This window comes from Budorcas taxicolor, chromosome 11, assembly GCF_023091745.1.
Source record: "Budorcas taxicolor isolate Tak-1 chromosome 11, Takin1.1, whole genome shotgun sequence".
Taxonomy (NCBI): domain Eukaryota; kingdom Metazoa; phylum Chordata; class Mammalia; order Artiodactyla; family Bovidae; genus Budorcas; species Budorcas taxicolor.
Window position 1 is genome coordinate 45,816,926 of NC_068920.1, and position 18,038 is coordinate 45,834,963.

Here is an 18,038-nt window from a genome sequence, read left to right on the forward strand (position 1 = left end):
CACTGCTCACATGTTGACGATGTTCTTGACATTGAAGTTCTCCAAGGGAGCCTGGTCAGGATCCACGCCCCTCTCATCCTGGAGGACGATCTGCTGTAGGATGCGGTCCAGGAGCTGCCACTGCTGGAAGCAGCCGCCGTTTCGCTTGTCTGCAGGACGACAGACATCCTATCTTGACTGAGCTGCAGAGCTCCCTGGGGCCCTGCCCTAGGGTCACCGCCTGGGGCCAGGCCCCTCCCCACCCTCTGCAAGCTCCCTGGATGATGGAGGAGGAAATGTGATTGCTGATAATGAAGGCTCATAAATCCTATCATTTCTTGCTGATCTGCAACTGACCTTTTATGAATGTGTCAACCCTCTAGATATATTTCTCTACTCCCTGAAATGCTTTCTGGCTGCCTCTTTCTTGTTGGTACCGTGAGCATCCCATGCCTTAGGAATGCAAATTGCTTTTTTTTTTTTTTTTTAACAATTATCTTAGAAAAGCACATTCAAGAAAGTAAATCTCCAAACATTACATGCTGAATGATGAAGTCTCTAGGGAAATGCTTTTTAAAAAACAAAGACTCTAGGATTATCGATGTTATTGTCCTACAGAGAAAGATGAATGGAAAATAATTACAGGTGTGTACTGAGAGCGGGGGTCAGAATGGGCTGGAGAAGCAGTCTTGGAATCCAGGCAGATTTCTCGGTGAAGGTGACCCTGAACTGTGAAGGCAAAGGCATTGTGTGGGTTGTGCCTATTTCTACAGGGCCCTACTGCCATCTGCCCTAATCGTAATCTGGCTGGAGAAGGACTTTCTTTTCATGGGATCGCCACAGGCTCCTCTTCCTGGGTTCTTAATCGAAGTACTGCGTTTCTACTGACCCCCAAGGGCGGTCAAGCAGCAAGATCCTGACCTCAAAGGCAGACCATAATGCCTACAAGGAGGAAGATCATGTCTGCACAGCTCCATTTTGAGGCAGACTAGGGGGCCCCATTCACAATGCCCTTGGAGCACCAAACAGTCATGGGAACAGAAGTCAGAATTCCCAGGTCTTTCGCCAAGACCTGCTAGACTGGGTTTTGGAGAACTGGCAGCTTCCTGGTCCAGGGCACTCTATCCTCCCATCACTTCACTGGCACATGCGTTGCAAAATGATAATGTCTTCCATTTACCTTTCATCCAGGAACACAGGGTAAAGCCTGTGTTCACAGAAGTAGAAAGTGATTCATCTATAGCCCTGACCCCTGGGGACTTCCCTAGTGGTCCAGTGGCTAAGACTCCATGCTCCCAATGGGGGCCAGGGTGGGGACGGTGGGGGCGGGGGACCTGGGTTCAATTCCTGGTCAGGGAACTTGAGCCTGCATGCTGCAACTAAGACCCAGTACAGCCAAATAAATATTTTTGAAAAAAACTTCTCTCAAAAAAATTAAAAAATTAAGTCCTCATCCCAAAGAAACAAAATTCTTTCATACGTAAAGACTGTCTGAGTCTCAGGCTCACCCACTGTAAGGATATAGATAATAAAACACATGCCTTAAGCCATTTTGAGATTTACAGACACTATATTAATCTTCCATCACACCCAGCCCTGAGTGGGCAACAACAAATTGCAGTTTTCACCACCACCTTGATTACCAACACCAACACCATCACCACCACTAAAGAGAGTCTGCCTAGGTTGACCATTTTGTTGGTCCAGGCCAGTTTCCAAATCTGCTATTTTATGAAGAGCTTAAATACCAAATGGTGCAGTTACAACTCATTTCAGATCGCACACTGGGGTGGCTACTAGTAACTATGTAGAATTTATTTGGTCACTGTATACACCTGGATCTTAAGGGTTTAGCATCTGCTCCTATAGACACGGTCATTTGGTATTTGTAAAGTGAGGCAGGAACAAGGGTGCTAGGGTGGGAGCCAGCAAGGGCTAGATGGAAGAGTTAATAAAATCTTTAAAAACAAACAAACAAAGCAGCGAGTTTGCTTGCACATGATTGCCACAACCTCCACTCCGCAGCTGGACTGCTCCCGCAAGCAGGAAACTTCTTTCTGGAACGCCCCAAGAAGGCCCATCACAGCGCTGCCATGAGCTGGCAGTCAGGGCTGTTTGATTTAGCAGGGATCAAGTTCTGCTTGTTGGTCTAGGATGTTGGCATTGCTCAGGGCTGAATCCTCAGCCCCTGCGCTGGGGACAGTGAAAGTCTTGACTCCAAGGGAGACAGGTAGAGTAGGGGTCTGAGTCCTCCAGTCTGACCTCCTGGGAACTGGGGTACAACTGGGCCAGGAGGGAGACACAGGGAGACACCCTGACCCTGGGAGCTTCTGACACCTTGTCTCAAGATGCCCCGGGCCAAGGGCTCAGACGGGCCAAGGGCTCAGACGGGCCAAGGGCTCAGACGGGCCAAGGGCTCAGACGGGCCAAGGGCTCAGACGGGCCAAGCGCGGGGTGCTACTCACAGGGCATCTGTAGGCAGTGGTGCAGGACGGACAGCAGGCAGGGGTAGGCCTCCGTGTGCTTCAGCCTCTTGTGGATCAGCTCAAACATCTGGGAAGCACTCTTGGTGTCAATGTGGACCTGAGGGTGTGGGGGGCACCGTGAATGGGGCGAGGGGAGGGGAAGCAGCAGGGGAAGAGAATAGAGGGGGGACGACCCTGTTTCCATCCACTGAGCCCCATCCTACAGGAGAGCATTCCCTCCCTGCCTCTGGTCCAGGCTTCAAAAAAGAGAAGGGCAGAGAAGAGGAGGAGAGAGATGTGCTAATTATATAAACCAGGGTTCCCCAGCCTTGGGAACCCTGCATCTCGAACTAGATGGTTCTTTATTGGTGGGGGGTGAGGGGCTGCCCTGTTCACTGCAGATGATTTAGCAGCATCTTAGCCCTATACCTACGAGATGTAGAGGCCTCCTCCTCACACCCACTGTGACAGCTAAGGACGTCTCTAAACATTGTGGATGCCTCCAGAGGAAGTAAACTCGCCCCTGGTTGAGAACTACTGATTCAAACTAAGCGGAGGAAGCAGGGCCTGGCTGACTCCAGGAGCACATGGCCTAGATCCACAGCCTGGGAGCAAACGCCAGAACAACTCTGCAGCTGTGTGACAGCAAGAAGCCGCTGGTCCTCTCGAACACTGGTTTCCTTCTCTTTGTATCTGGGGCTCTTTTTAGAATCGAAAATGATGGTGCTTGGCCACGGAAGCACCAGCCCAAAGTAGATCTCTATTTGGACAGGGATTTTCTAGCACCATATTAAAGCAGCAGGTGTGTGTATTTTTAGGGTTACCAAGGCTCACATGGAAATGATTTTGTTTGCTAAGCAGGATCAGGTTAGCAATGGGGAAAGGTGACTCAGATTACTGGAAGACAGGGAGAAAGTCATCCCAGAGGAGGCATTCGAGGGTAGCCGTGTGTAAGAATTGTCTCTCCTTCCTTTGGGGGTTGCAGTCTCCTCCAGGGGAGATGCTCTCCCAATTGAAGGCGAGGCCCTGTAGAGCCACGATAGTGCCAGGGCTCCAGAAGTGAGACCCGGCCACGGTGGCACCACCAGGGAACCAGGCTGACACACAGCACAGGAGTCGGGACCCACCGCAGTCGCCCCACCTTTCCAGGCTTCTCACCATGTCAAACCTCCTGGCCAGCTCCAAGTCATCCTCATTCCGGACCATCTCGAAGAAGTCCAAATGCCTAGACGGGATGGGGGGATAGAGGAAGCAGACATCACCACCAGGTCAGCCCTGGGTGAGGGTTACGGCCCCTTTAAGCCTCTGAAATGACTAAATCTGAAGGCTTCATGCAAATGAGGCCAAGACAAGACCAGAAAGAAGTTAGCTTCCTGTACGTCAACACTCTCGTCCTTTATAGAATCTCATGCCTGCCCCTGGAGAGGCCAACCCAGGGTCCTATGACCTTCAGTCAGGCTCTCCCAGGTTGACATCTGCGGCTGGATCATCCCTGACTCTGTGGGGGCAGGTGGACCTGTGAGTTGAAGGACATGTACCAGCATCCCTGGCCTCTACCCACCAGATGCCTGCAGCAGCATCCACTCTGAGTTGTGATGACCAAAAATGTGTCCAGGTGCTGCCACCTGTCCCCTGGGTTGGGGAGAGGGGTGAAGTCACTCACAGTCAAGGATCACTGCCCTAGGTTGACCTTCCCCAGTGTTCTCAGACCATCCTAGGTCTCCACTCAAAGTCAATCTGTCATCTTCTACCCCATCCCCTCCTCCACTCCACTGCAAAAGGATCCATCCACCCAGGCTCTCTCCCTTAAGACCTAGTGTAATAAAATAGCCTGTGTGAAGGGGGTGGCCCAGAGGGGCCCACCGGTGATGCACAGGAGCTTCATTGTGCTCTTTAGTCAAGAAAGACCTTGAGGGGGCGGGTCTCCGCTGAGCAGGAGGGCACGGTGGATGGTTGGCGTTCCTGGCTCCCTAAACCGATGCAAGTAGTGCCTCCCCCAGCCAGTTTGAAAACCGAAGAACACCCATACATTTCCAAATTCCCCCCAGGATTGGTACTGCCACAGCAGAGGACCACTGGGCCCACCTCCTCTAACATCAGAGATGAGACAGGAGGTTGGCGAGGAGGCCAGGAGGGGACATAGGTGATGTGGGACAGGGGCTGGGAGAGCCATTGTCCACCTTTCCCCCAGACCCAGAGCTGCTCCTGAACCGTACGGCAGGTGGTCTCCCAGGGAACAGAAGCCTCTCTGAGGGTCTCGCCCATCCCCCACTGAGGCGCTTTCCCCATAGGTCTGCAGTGGGGATGGGTGGCTTGGGCCTTACTTGTCCAGGATGGCATTCTCGTGCTGCCGGAGTTTGTCAATCACGGGCTGTATCCCCAGCATCAGGAACTCGTACCGCAGATGCAGGCGGAACTCCAGATTATCCTGGGGGTCACCAAGGGGGTACTAGGCTCACCGGCTGGTCTCCATTTCTGCAAGAGTCCCCCAGTGGTCCCCTCACGGCCACTCCAGTTCCACCACATCCCCAGCGGCAAATGCATCGGAACTGCTTCAGGTCCCAGAGCAGCAAGGAGGGGTTGGGGGAGACATCCTTTCACCTTGTTAGTCACCCGCTTTAGGTCTCCTGCCTCACTTCTTTTACGTCCTTCACCAGCTTTCTCTAAGATTTTGGCCTCAAAGAGCAGTGCTGAAGAGCGATACAGAGCACACACTTTGGAACCAGACAGATCTTGGTTCCAATCCCTGCTCTGTCACTTACCAGCTTTGTGACTCTGCAGAAGGCTTAGTTTTCTCATCAGTTAAATGGGCATGACATTACCTACCTAACAAGAATGGTATTCATAAAAACTACCTAATGAGATATGGTTAGCAACTAATCAGAACAGATGTCAGTATAAATAGCTGTTACTGAGCCAGGTTATGTCAGCATCTTGCTGCTGCTGCTGCTGCTAAGTCGCTTCAGTCATTTCCAACTCTGTGCGACCCCATAGACGGCAGCCCACCAGGCTCCCCCGTCCCGGGGATTCTCCAGGGAAGAACACTGGAGTGGGTTGCCATTTCCTTCTCCAATGCATGAAAGTGAAAAGTGAAAGTGAAGTCGCTCAGCCATGTCCAACTCTTAACGACCCCATGGACTACAGCCTACCAGACTCCTCCATCCATGTGATTTTCCAGGCAAGAGTACTGGAGTGGGGTGCCATTGCCTTTTCCGTGTCAGCATTTTAGGGACAGGTAATTCCCTCAACCTATCTCACTTAATTCAGGTCATCAGGATGGGATGCAAAAAAAAAGAGAGAGTATGCTGGCAAAAAAACAGGGCAAAGCAGAGATCATTAAGTTGCCCCTTTTGACCTTCAACAAGCTGACCTTCACCGAGGCATCAGACTGCCTTAGAATTTGGGGAGTTCACCTGCTCTTCAAGTTCATCTTCCATTTTTCTATTTTTAAGGTCTGGGAATCTCATTCTGATCCCATTCTGAAGGAAAATCAGAAGCTGCACGTCCTAACAGAAGATTCTAGAAGACTATGACTGGCCAACTCAGAAATCAGTCCAGAAACAGTATTCAGAAAGCTCTAGAAAGAAGAGCCAACACTTGTCCTCCTCCTATAAATGATCCCCCGCCATCCTAAGCCATCATCAGCCAGACAAGCTTGGGTTTTGCCCATGACACACATAATCCACAGTGCCACCCATGCAGGAAGCTCCCCAGGAACCCCTCTTTCTTGGTGTCCAGTGCAGGGGGCAAGACGTGATTCAGACAATCTGAAGACACGATGATGGCGGTGGCAGCCACACCGACCCTCTGCCACCTCCCCAGGCAGCACTCACACCCTCTTCCCAGGCCGGAAAGTCAGAGCACAGCAAGGACATGGAGAAGAGGCCTCACCTCTCCGGCGCCAGCGTTGAGGACAGCGTTGATGAAGGACATGATGGCTGTTTTCAGGTTCACTTCATCCCGGTATCGGCCCAGACTCCGGTCCAGCTCGTTCAGCAGGGTCTGGATGGAAAGGCAGGACCGAAAAGGAGGGAGGGATCAGGACCCTACAGGTCCAGCCTCGCACCTTTGCTCCCACCGTTCCAACCACCCAGAATGCCGCATTCATTCTCTGTACCTGATCTATCCAACTCATCTTGAACGTTCTCTAAGCTCACCTTTTCCAAGAAGTGTCCTTTGCCTCTCCACACCTCAGCCCCAGTCCTGCCTTATTCCTCTCCCACTCAGCCTTGGGGACTTGCTCTATTTTGCTGGGTGATGCCAAAATGCTGTTTCAGCACTTTACAGCTGTTTACAGCTCATCAGCCCTCCATATCCGTGGGTTCAACCAACCCCACGTTGAAAAATAAATATATACATATATATTTTATATTTCAGAAAGATTCAAAAAGCAAAATTTGAATGTGCTGTGCACTGGCAACTGTTTACATAGCATTTATATTTTATTTACAGTTACTTACAGAGATTTACATTATAGTACGTATTAGAAGTAATCCAGAGATGACTTAAAGCATACGGAAGGATATGCATAGGTTATATGCAAATAGTGCACAGCTATAAGAGATTTGAGGATGCACAGATTGTGGTCCCTGTGAGGGTCCTGGAGGAGGAACCCCAGAGGATACGGAGAGTAACTGTATTCACTCTCAGCTCCTTAAAATAGCATGGTTACTACCTTTCATCTCCTTTGTATATTCTGCAAAGGGTCCAGGGTCACTTTCCAAACAGAGTGGGTGCTTTAAAATGTTTGATGACAGAATAAGCATGTAGTCAGTTCTGGTGGACAAACCATAAAGTTTGTGGTGACACGTCACATCTATTGAGACTTACTCTGTACCAAGACACTAAACTTCTCGTCTGTCTCTTTACTGGAGCAGTCAGGGAGAAGAAAAGGCACTAGTATGGCCTGAGCTCCCGGGACTGGTCGCAGCGTTCCCAAAGTAGGCACTGGTCCAGGCTTAGGCCCTAACACCTTTTATTTTACCTGGCCACGCCGAGCAGCGTGTGGGAGCTTAGTTCCCTGACTAAGGATTGAACCGGTGTCCCTGCAGTGGAAGTGCAGAGTCTTAACCACTGGACCCCCAGGGAAGTTCTGAGGCCTAAAGTCTTGATTCGAATAATGGCATTCAATTCAATAATTCTTGATGGAGTCCCCATCTGAGCCAGGTACTGGGCTGAGTTGTAGAGCCACAAAAACGAAGCAGAGCAATGTTCTATCCTCTAGGAACCCATGGTCTAGGTAAGAGTGCATTATCCCAGCCAAACGCCCCTCTCTTAAGGGCCCTCGGGGCTTCTTACATAGGCCCTCCACCAGGCCCTTACCTGGAAGCGCGTCCGCTCAGCCGCATACACCTGGTAGTGGAGCATGGCCTGCAGCACCTTCTTGTGGCCACCGGGCACCAGACACACAGCGCCCAGGATCTCCAGCACGGCCACCTTGGTCTTGCTGTTCTCCGTGCGCAGGCTCTGGGCGATGGTGCTGATGGCCTCGGGCTGCGCCAGCACGTGCGCCCGCCCCTGGGAATTGTTCATCAGCGCCTTGATGCAGCCAATGAGGGAGGTGTGGATGCGGCTCTCGCAGGTGGCGTGGTCCATGCTCCGGAGGAAGTTCAGCAGACAGGTCAAGCCCTCCAACTCGATGAAGCGGGTCACAAACCTGCCCAGACCAGAGCCGTCAGCCAAACAGGTATCCTGCATTTGCATATTATTCCGTCTGCATTTTGCAAATAGCTACCCCTTATCTAGGGACTCTGTGTCCCACCTACAGAAGCCACTTGGTTCATTTATAAAGTTTATCTAAAGCACTAATCCCTCCGTGGTTGCTATATGGTCAACTTATTAGGGCTTTCAACGAAGATCATGGCATCCGGTCCCATCACTTTATGGGAAATAGATGGGGAAACAGTGGAAACAGTGTCAGACTTTATTTTTGGGGGCTCCAAATCACTGCAGATGGTGACTACAGCCATGAAATTAAAAGACATTTACTCCTTGGAAGAAAAGTTATGACCAACCTAGATAGCATATTCAAAAGCAGAGACATTACTTGGCTGACTAAGGTCCGTCTAGTCAAGGCTGTGGTTTTTCCAGTAGTCGTGTATGGATGTGAGAGTTGGACTGTGAAGAAGGCTGAGTGCTGAAGAATTGATGCTTTTGGACTGTGGTGTTGGAGAAGACTCTTGAGAGTCCCTTGGACTGCAAGGAGATCCAACCAGTCCATTCTGAAGGAGATCAACCCTGGGATTTCTTTGGAAGGAATGATGCTAAAGCTGAAACTCCAGTACTTTGGCCACCTCATGCGAAGAGTTGACTCATTGGAGAAGACTTTGATGCTGGGAGGGATTGGGGGCAGGAGAAGAAGGGGACGACAGAGGATGAAATGGCTGGATGGCATCACTGACTCGATGGATGTGAGTCTGAGTGAACTCTGGGAGTTGGTGATGGACAGGGAGGCCTGGCGTGCTGCAATTCATGGGGTCACAAAGAGTCGGACACGACTGAGTGACTGAACTGAACTGAACTAATGGCTCAGATAGTAAAGAACCTACCTGTAATGCAGGAGACCTGGGTGCGATCCCTGGGTCGGGAAGATCCCCTGGAGAAGGAAATGGCAACCCTCTCCAGTATTCTTGCCTGGAGAATCCAATGGACAGAAGAGCCTGGCAGGCTACAGTCCACAGAGTTGCAAAGAGTCGGACATGACTGAGAAACTAACTAACACTTTCACTTTCAAAGCACTGAAGAGCTTATGCTTTAGAACTGTGGTGCTGGTGAAGACTTCTAAAGAGCCTCTTGGACTGCAAGGAGATCAAACCAGCCAATCCTAAAGGAAATCAATCCTGAATATTCATTAGAAAAAATGATGCTGAAGCTCCAACACTTTGGCCACCTGATGTGAAGAGCCAAGTCTTTGGAAAAGACTCTGATACTGGGAAGGATTGAGGGCAGGAGGAGAAGGGGACGACAGAGGATGAGATGGTTGGACATAAGTTTGAGCAAACTCTGGGAGATTGTGAAGGACAGGGAAGCCTGGTGTGCTGCAGTCCATGAGGTCGCAAAGAGTTGGACATCACTTAACAACTGAACAACCACAAAGCTCTAAAATCCTTACCACCTCACAAGGGACTCACATCTTGTTTGCATTTTAAATACTGTGCATTTGCACATCACTGACTGCCATTTACACAACTATGAAGGTATATATGTGAAAGAGATGATTATGATAATTATTAGGATAATTATCATGGCTGTTAAACCTGAAGACTCATTATCAGTGAGGATGGGAATGAAGAGAATTATAAGCAAACAAGGAAGACTTCCAGAGAGGGGAGACATCAGAGTCACTGCATCAAGGGATCAAGGCTGGGGAAGGCACTCTTTAAGGGATCCCTAAGAAAACATCTGAGTTAGCTTAAATGTTAGCAAAAAACATTAAAAACCATTTAGTGCAGCAGTTCTTAACCTGGAATATGTGTTCCCCTAAGCGGTCTATGGCTAATGAACTTCCATGGGAAACAAAATATACACTTTTTGGGGGTAATCTCTACCTTGAATTTAGCATTTCTCTCAGTGAAGAATGTAAGCCATAAAATATAGTGGCATTATCAGAATTTCTGACTTTCTCACCCAAAGAAATCACAGCTATTTTCATCTCAAATTGCAGCTGTTACAGATATCTCAAAATATCATTTCCACTCATCAGCACTTCAAAGTTATGGCGGTTGCTTGTTCTTTTTATTTAAGGCATAAAGCAGTACATTTACTGCTATCTCACCAATGTTTAAAATTTGGTGGCTGTATTTCAACTTAATTGGTTCATTTTTAAACCTTATCTATTTCTATCTATTTTATTATTTAGAAACATCATTCTAATAAGCAGTCAATAGGTTTCATCTGGGTACCAAAGTCATCCACGGCACGCATGCACGCATGTGTGCATGCCTACACACACACACACAAAGGCTTAAAACCCTTGATTTAGTAGAACAATAATTAATGATCTGAGGACATGCCATAAATGAAGCTGAGGGAAGCACTCTATATAATGAATACATTTGATTCCAAGGGCATCTGTGAGCATTTCTACATGATTATATAAATATACTTAGAAAAATAGAATGCATTAACTTGCCAAAAATAGCTATCATTTACTTTTTTTCTATTATACACTTTTATGTATCCCACAAAATTTCCACCATGACTATGTGTGACATTTGTAATCAGAATTTGATTAAGAGAAAGAAAAACAGATGGAAGTGGGAGATGAACCGGGCAACATCCCCTCAACCCTTCTACTTCCTGACTTTCTCAACCTTCCTGTATCCCTTTTCTAAATCAGACCCCCACCCCACCTGAGCAACAAGCAGGGGTTAGGGAGCCCCTGTTCTCCATGAGGCTCCGCTTCCAGGCTCCCGGGGCAGAAAGGTCAGCCTAGACCACACACATACACACACACAGGCAGACTTGTGTGTTGGTAACAACTGGCCCTCTGGAGAAAGAAACAGGCCTGACTGTGCTGTTTGCCAATTTCTATGGTATAAATACTCCCAGCACAGCTGACTTCAAGCTAGTCACGTGATGTCACTGAATGTGGAGCTGGGGAGACATGTACTGTTCACATATTCCCACCAAGCACACACACCGGCTGCAATTTCAGTGGGCACACACGAGTGTATAGGAAAATGTCGTCAAATTATCAGGTAGTTAAGGAGTGATAAGGTTCAAGTTCTTAATTACCTTTGGTTTTTATGTCATTTTTAAAGTCACGAGTTGATATAATTTACATTTTAATCATAGTTTTGTTTAACAAGCAGCTTGCAAAACTGCTGAAAATTTAACAGTTGCCTCCCCTAAGCCGGAATGAGCCCGTTGCCAGACACGAGAGGAGCCTGTGGCTCTCTTGGGCCCTTTCACGATGTGGCCCGGGACGCAGGAAGAGGTTCTTTTCCGTCCTGGAGACAGCCACCACCTGCTTCCTTGCCCGCTCCCACGCTCGATGGAGAAATCTCATCTGGAGACAGCACATCGCCCTCTACTGGCTAGCGTAGTTCTCACCCGCTCTCACCTCCCTGGTGGGGCTCCTCCCTTCTCGGCGCTCTTGAGCACCTTGCCGGTACGCCCACCTCTGGACCGGAGGTTTACCCCATCTTCCTATGTTCATCTGCCCTCCCCAACATGCTCATCTTCTGGAAGCATCCCAGCTCCTCAGAGAGAGGGGGGGAGTGGGAGCCCAGATGTGAAAGAGGGTGAAGTAAGCTCGAGGGGATGCTGAGAGTGGAGTCGGCCAAGGGGCCTGGGATGGGAGCAGGGCTCTGTGTGAGGCCTCGAGAAGCTGAGGGGCCCACTGGGGGAGGGCCGTAAGAGGAGCGAGGGAAGGGGCACACCTCATAGGCTGTGTGCGGAGGGCAGTCTTCAGGTCTTCCACGACTTGGTTCCTCATCTCCGTCTCCTCCTCATCAAACGCGTACAGGCTCTGCATCTGAGGTCAGACAAAGCGGCAGAGGTCGCGCTGGGCTGCCTGTCTCCCAGCTCCCTGCACCCCCAGCCTGCCTGTGAACCAGGGACCACCCTCGCCTCAGGAAGGGTGAGGCCCCACCAAATGGTTTACTGAGACAAGAGTGTCAGGCTCTGAGAAGACCCAGGTTCCAGTCCCGGGCTTCACTTTCCTCATCTGTAAAATGGGGAGAATGATTAGCCTGTTTCTCAAGCCTGGGTGATCTATGCATCATTAATCACTATTTCAATGGTTTGGGGACTCTATAAAGTCACACAGGGGAGGGAGGGGTCATGATACAATCTTGGGAATAGCTGGAAAGCTGCTGATCCCCAGATGTGGGTTGCAGGGGAACATGAGGGCCACTCCCCCCACAGCCTTTCCAGGTGGGGCCGGGGCAGGACAGGCGGAGGCTCACCGCGGCCATGGAGTTGATGCGGTCGATGTAGTAGTCAGGCCAGCTGGTCGCCAGCTTGTTGGGGTCCTCCTGCTCCTAGAACAAGAGGAAGGGTTGTATGGACCACCCGGCAAGACAGGCCCACGGTCTGGAGTCCTGAGCTTCATTCCAGGTCCGCATTCAGGTTCATCTCCCAGCCCCGCCTAGACGGGGTGACTTTGAGGGAGTCAGAGAAGCCCCCTAGGCTTCTACTTCTTCCCCAGCAAGACACAGATCACGAACATCTGAACCTCAGGACCGGATAATGACATGGGCAGAAACCATGCAGGTATACACACTTTCAACTAACAATATATATGGTTAAAAATAATTTCTTTTTGTCCCCCCGTCATACTTGTTCTGACTCCATGTAATGAAACACGACTTTCAGTCTGTTGAATCTAATGAAAATGTCCACTTGTACTTTGTACATCTACTTTTTCAAACTTCATTTTTTCTGATATCATTCTCACTATATTTTACAAAACAGTATCAGTCAGTGACAGTCTGGACCTTTAAAAACTTGGTCTTTCGGAGTTTTGAAAAATATTGATTGATATTAAGCATTTGGTGTAGTGCCTGGCACAGAATAGGTGCTCAGTAAATTGTAACTTTAAAAAAGGAGAGAAAGAGATTCCCTCCCCCACAACCCAAGGTCCTGGGTTTTGGAAAGGGGGTGGGGGATGGGGTCTGTTCAGCCGGAAGGCAGAGCCCTGATCAGACCCAGCCCTCAGGTCCCAAGAGAAAGCCTCAACTCCTCCCCAGCAGTGGGCAGGAATGATGGGAACTGGACAAGCATTGGTGCTGATTGAAAGTTCAGACCCCTCCTCCGGCCAGTGGGTCTGTTCTTCACACTCCCTCCTCCTTCCTGTCTCTGTCCCATTTGGGTGCTCCCCTTTATTGGCTTTCTACCAATTTCCTGCTTTCAAATTAGCATGAAACATTTACCTCTTCAAACACCTCCCTGCGGGACCACCTGCCTGCCAGCCAGCCTGGACTTTACCCTGCATCTTTCAGTCCCATCCCCTTAGGTTTCATGATTTTGTTTCTTAAAATGCAAGAGTTTAAATTTCTTAACTCTTAAAATTTTACATCAGTGTGAAACCTGCTTTGATTGGGTCTTTGTGACTTCACCTACCTGTACGCCTAAAGCCACGAGGCTCCCGTAACTGAGGCCTCTGTAAGCTTCTGCCTTAAAGAGGGGATCACAGCACATAAACAAATGTATCATGAAACACACACGTTCCTGCCTTCACTGGCTTCCCATTTAGCCACTCAATGTGCATTTAATGAGCACATACTCCATGCCAATCACTGCTATGAGCCCTGAAAGTACTGAACAAAAAGCCATCCATGTAATAGACTGTCTGATACCAGAGACAGGGTGATCAGTGCCCTGTGGTAGGACTGTCCACTGTGGGCCCTGGAAACGAGAGCGGGAGTTATCTAACACGGAGGGCCAATGGGAAAGATGGGGTGGGGGTCTGAGAGGTCTGAGCTGAGTTACTCAAGATTACTGAGGCTGAGAGAAGGGGAGAGTGTCACAGGCAGAGGAAGTGCCGTGTGGAAAGATGGGGAGTGAAAGTGTATTGGGAGATGACACAGTCTGGTCTGGAAGGTGGTGAGAAGCGTCCTTACATTTTAGTGCATTTTTATGGGACCTCCATCGTAAATCGATTTGGAAAGTGGGGAATCACGAGGGAAGATGAATTACTCCTGAAATTCGTTTTCTCCTCCTTTCCTTCTTTATTTCTATACTGTGAGTTTTTTAAAGATCTGCTCTCCTCATAATAAGACTCCTGGGCACAGAGCATGGTATTCTGCAGCTGCTTAATAAATGCCTTGACTATACTAGACGGTGGCTCGCAGTGCCCACAGGTTCTCAGCAGGCCGGCCTTCCAGCATCAGCGCAGCCACTCGTCATGCTGGCTGGCGACTCTGGGTGAGGCCATCGCCCCTCCAGGCCTTCCTTGTGGCCTGTGCAGAATAAAACACTGGGCTGGGTTGCTCCTCAGTCCCTTCCAATTCTAGAAGAGTGACCAACTTTACAAGCTTGGTCTGGCCCAGGATGGAGCCTAGGATGGAACAAATATCCCGAGCAAGAAGACTAAGAGAAAAGCCAAAATGGGCTTCAGGGAGCATGAAGGAGAAGCAGTCTCACACTGCCCCAGACCTGCCCATCTTCTCCCAGGAGGGAGACTTCTAAGCTTTTGGGTGCTGGAATAGCAGGTTCCAACTCCCAAACATCTGTGCGTTGAAGTGAAGGGATGAAGCTGCAAGCCTGGGAGATGAGAGGGTGGAGGGATGGGGAGGAAAGTGGGCCAAGAAAGAAGAACAGAGTGAAAGAAACAGACAGGCTAAAACATTGGGTTGGCCAAAAAGTTTGTTTGAGTTTTTCTAGAAGACATTATGGAAAACCCAGAATGAACCTTATGGCCAACCCAACAGAAAGGAGGCGAGAGAGACTTAGAAAGAGACGAGGTGAGAGAGGCAGAGAGAAGGAGGAAGGGAGAGGAAAGCACAGACACTGAGAAAGTGGAGGGGAGAGAGAAAACCCAGCTCGGTCCTGACTGCAGCCCGGCACACCCTGCTAGGGAGGACAGCAGTCAGGAGGCTGACACCTTTAATGAAGGTTGGGGGGTGCGTAGAGCAGAGACTGGTGTGTGTCCCTGACCCGCGTGCTGCCCTGGGACAGGGACACAGCCTGGGACATGGCCCAGGCTAAAGATCCAGCAGAGACCATTCACTTCCCTAAAACCAGTCCTTCCAACAGAGCTGCCCCCGAGTACCGCTCAGGGTGGCATGCCCTCCCCGCGTGCGCACAGCCACGGAAAGGGAATCTGGGTTTGTCATTGCGCATCTCCCTGACCCGGCACCCCTCCTGGAACCCAGAAGAACAGCTTAACCCTCTGCGTGTAAGCTCCATGAGAGCAGGGATTATTTTTGTCCTGATTCATTCACTGTTGTTCCTCCGACACCTAGAATGGAATGATGCTGGTGTGGAACAAAGGCTTGCGAAATGAATGAGCGAGCGTGGAAGCAAGAGCTGCCCGAGCTGCGGACCCTGAGGGGCAGTGGAAGCGGTCAGAGAGGGTACCTTCTTCTTGCTGCAGTAGATCTGCCATTTCTTCTCAGGGGGCAGTGCAAATACAGCCTCCCGGTTTTTGTCAGTGAGATCCAATTCATCCTGCAAAGACACAAAAACACGTCTGAAACCCAGAGACGGTTGATCTTAGGATATTCAGCCTATAGGAAATTAGTTTCCTCAAATTCCTCAGCCTGCTGTCTTCCTTCAAAGAGCGTCAAAGATACTATACGGCAATTCTTTCTCTTGAAGCACAGCGCCATCCTCCTATCCCCTTGCATCAAGCCCTCAAGCTTCTATCCAGGCTTCCTTCACTTCCTGTCCCCGCCCCTGGCTCCTCCCCATCTAAGGCCCTGTTCCCGCCCATCTCCTGCATTGCTCGGCAAGCTCCTAGTCCGTCCGCCTGGAGTTTCTTGTCTTCTTCCTCTTGTCCTTCTTAGGCTGGTCAACACCATAAATCAAGGCTTGACAAAGAAAGAAATCCGTCTACCAATCCAGTCTGTTATTATTAATTTATGATTTGGGTGGCCGCGTCTGATCTTAGTTGTGGTACTTGGGATTTTCCTTGCATCATGCGAGATCTTTCCTTGCAGCAGCATGGACTCTCTAGTTGTGGCATGGGACTCCAGAGTGCATGGGGCTCAGAAGTTGCTGTGCACAGGTTTTAGCTGCCTGCAGCATGTGGGATCTTAGTTCCCCAACCAGGGATCAAACCTGCATCCCCTGCATTACAAAGTAGATTCTTAACCACTGGACCACCAGGGACGTCCCCTGATCCACTTTCCTCTTGGCCTCCCATCCTTCAAGTCTCTGTCCCTTTAAGTGTGTCCCCCAGAAAGTCTCTGGCTCCCCAACCCCACCATTGGCCCCAGCATGGTTGAGGAGACCTGGTAAAGATGAGGAGCTGGGAAACTCATCTAACTCAACTAACTCATCTAACTCACCAATTCATCAACTCATCTAATTCAGCCTCCTGCTAAGGAGGGCACCCTGTGCCATGGGAGGTATTGGTCTGCTTCCCATGGAGGTGTGCCCGACAGACAGCCCTCCAGCTGTACCACCACCCAGACCATGCCATGCACACACAAGGCTGGGCTCCAGAGTTGAACCCACACTTCCCTGGAAGCCAGACTGGGAAGTTTTTGACATCATCAAGTTTCAGGTAACTCTGTAGGTAGTTTGGGATGACTTTTTTTAGGTTTAGCTATGGTGAATGGTGCCTAAAAGGCTCTCTTACTGAAAATTCTTCTCCTGTGATTCGTGAGCTATGCCAGGACTCAACAAAAAAAGTAAATAAATAAGTAAAAGTTAATGAGCCGTGGAAACAAAATGGGCCTTTCAACACAATTCTTCAAAGAATTTTTAATAAAAGCAAAACTTACATTAAGACCAAAAATAGCATATTACTAATCTTTGTATTTTCTAAAATGATAGTGAACATAATATCTAACAAAGTACAAGTCTTAAGTATATCTATGCTGCTAAGTCGCTTCAGTCATGTCCGATTCTGTGCGACCCCATAGACGGCAGCCTACCAGGCTCCCCCATCCCTGGGATTCTGCAGGCGAGAACACAGGAGTGGGTTGCCATTTCCTTCTCCAATGCATGAAAATGAAAAGTGAAAGTGAAGTTGCTCAGTCGTGTCCGACTCTTCACAACCCCATGGACTGCAGCCTACCAGGCTCCTCCACCCATTGGATTTTCCAGGCAAGAGTACTGGAGTGGGCTGCCATTGTCCTCTTCAAGTATATCTATACCTGTATTCAATGAGAACCTTTTAGACTTTCCTTCACAGAGACCTGACCTATCCAATAGAAATATGAGCCACATTAAAAAAATTTTTTTCTAGTCACATTAAAAAATTATGAAGGAATAGTTGAATTTAATTTTAATAATGTGTGATAAGTCGATTCAGTCGTGTCTGACTCTTTGTGACTGCATGGACCGCAGCCGGCCAGGCTCCTCTGTCCATGGAATTCTCCAGGCAAGAATACTGGAGTGGGTTGCCATGCCCTCCTCCAGGGGATCTTCCCCACCCAGGGATCAAACCCGTGTCTCTTGCATCTCCTGCATTGGCAGGTGGGTTCTTTGCCACTAGCGTCACCTGGGTACCTTGTATTTAACCCAAAGTATCTAAAATAGAGTCATTTTAACATGTAATCAATGTAAAAGAAAAAGACCAATGAGCTATTTTTTTTTTTCAAAGTTATCAAAATCTGCTGTGGATTTCCCATCTTGGTTCAGACCAGTCATGTTTCAAGTGTCACCAGCCCCATGTGACCGGCAGCTGCCATCCTGAGTGGCACCTACAGAGACAACTTGAAGCAGGTCACCAGGTCACCTGCTTTTTGAACTAAAGACTCCTGTAGATCAAATGCTAAAGAAAAGTTCTTCCCTGGAACCACTCTCTACATATCCCAGGAATGTTTCCAGACCCTGCTCGAGGTTTCTGAAGCATTTCCTTTCTGTGGTCAGAATCAGAAATTAAAGAGAGTTCTGTGCGCTTGCCGCTGCCTGGCACACTGCACCCTCTCCCGCTTTTGCTTATGCAGGTAGTTCTACCCAGCCGGCGCTCCTGGC

The 18,038-nt window shown here is 49.3% G+C and overlaps 1 protein-coding gene across 1 annotated transcript in view; it reads right to left on the bottom strand.

Annotated features, from left to right (window-relative positions):
• DAAM2 (dishevelled associated activator of morphogenesis 2) overlaps positions 1-18,038 on the bottom strand; it is a 130,900-nt gene that overhangs the window by 29,936 nt on the left and 82,926 nt on the right. The window contains exons 3-11 of the mRNA XM_052648457.1: positions 15,471-15,560; positions 12,356-12,430; positions 11,828-11,922; positions 7,767-8,100; positions 6,336-6,446; positions 4,769-4,872; positions 3,603-3,669; positions 2,445-2,562; positions 11-149 (exon numbers count right to left, since the gene is read on the bottom strand). Coding sequence (XP_052504417.1) covers positions 11-149; positions 2,445-2,562; positions 3,603-3,669; positions 4,769-4,872; positions 6,336-6,446; positions 7,767-8,100; positions 11,828-11,922; positions 12,356-12,430; positions 15,471-15,560 — 1,133 coding nt within the window. The remainder of the gene's footprint in view (positions 1-10; positions 150-2,444; positions 2,563-3,602; positions 3,670-4,768; positions 4,873-6,335; positions 6,447-7,766; positions 8,101-11,827; positions 11,923-12,355; positions 12,431-15,470; positions 15,561-18,038) is intronic.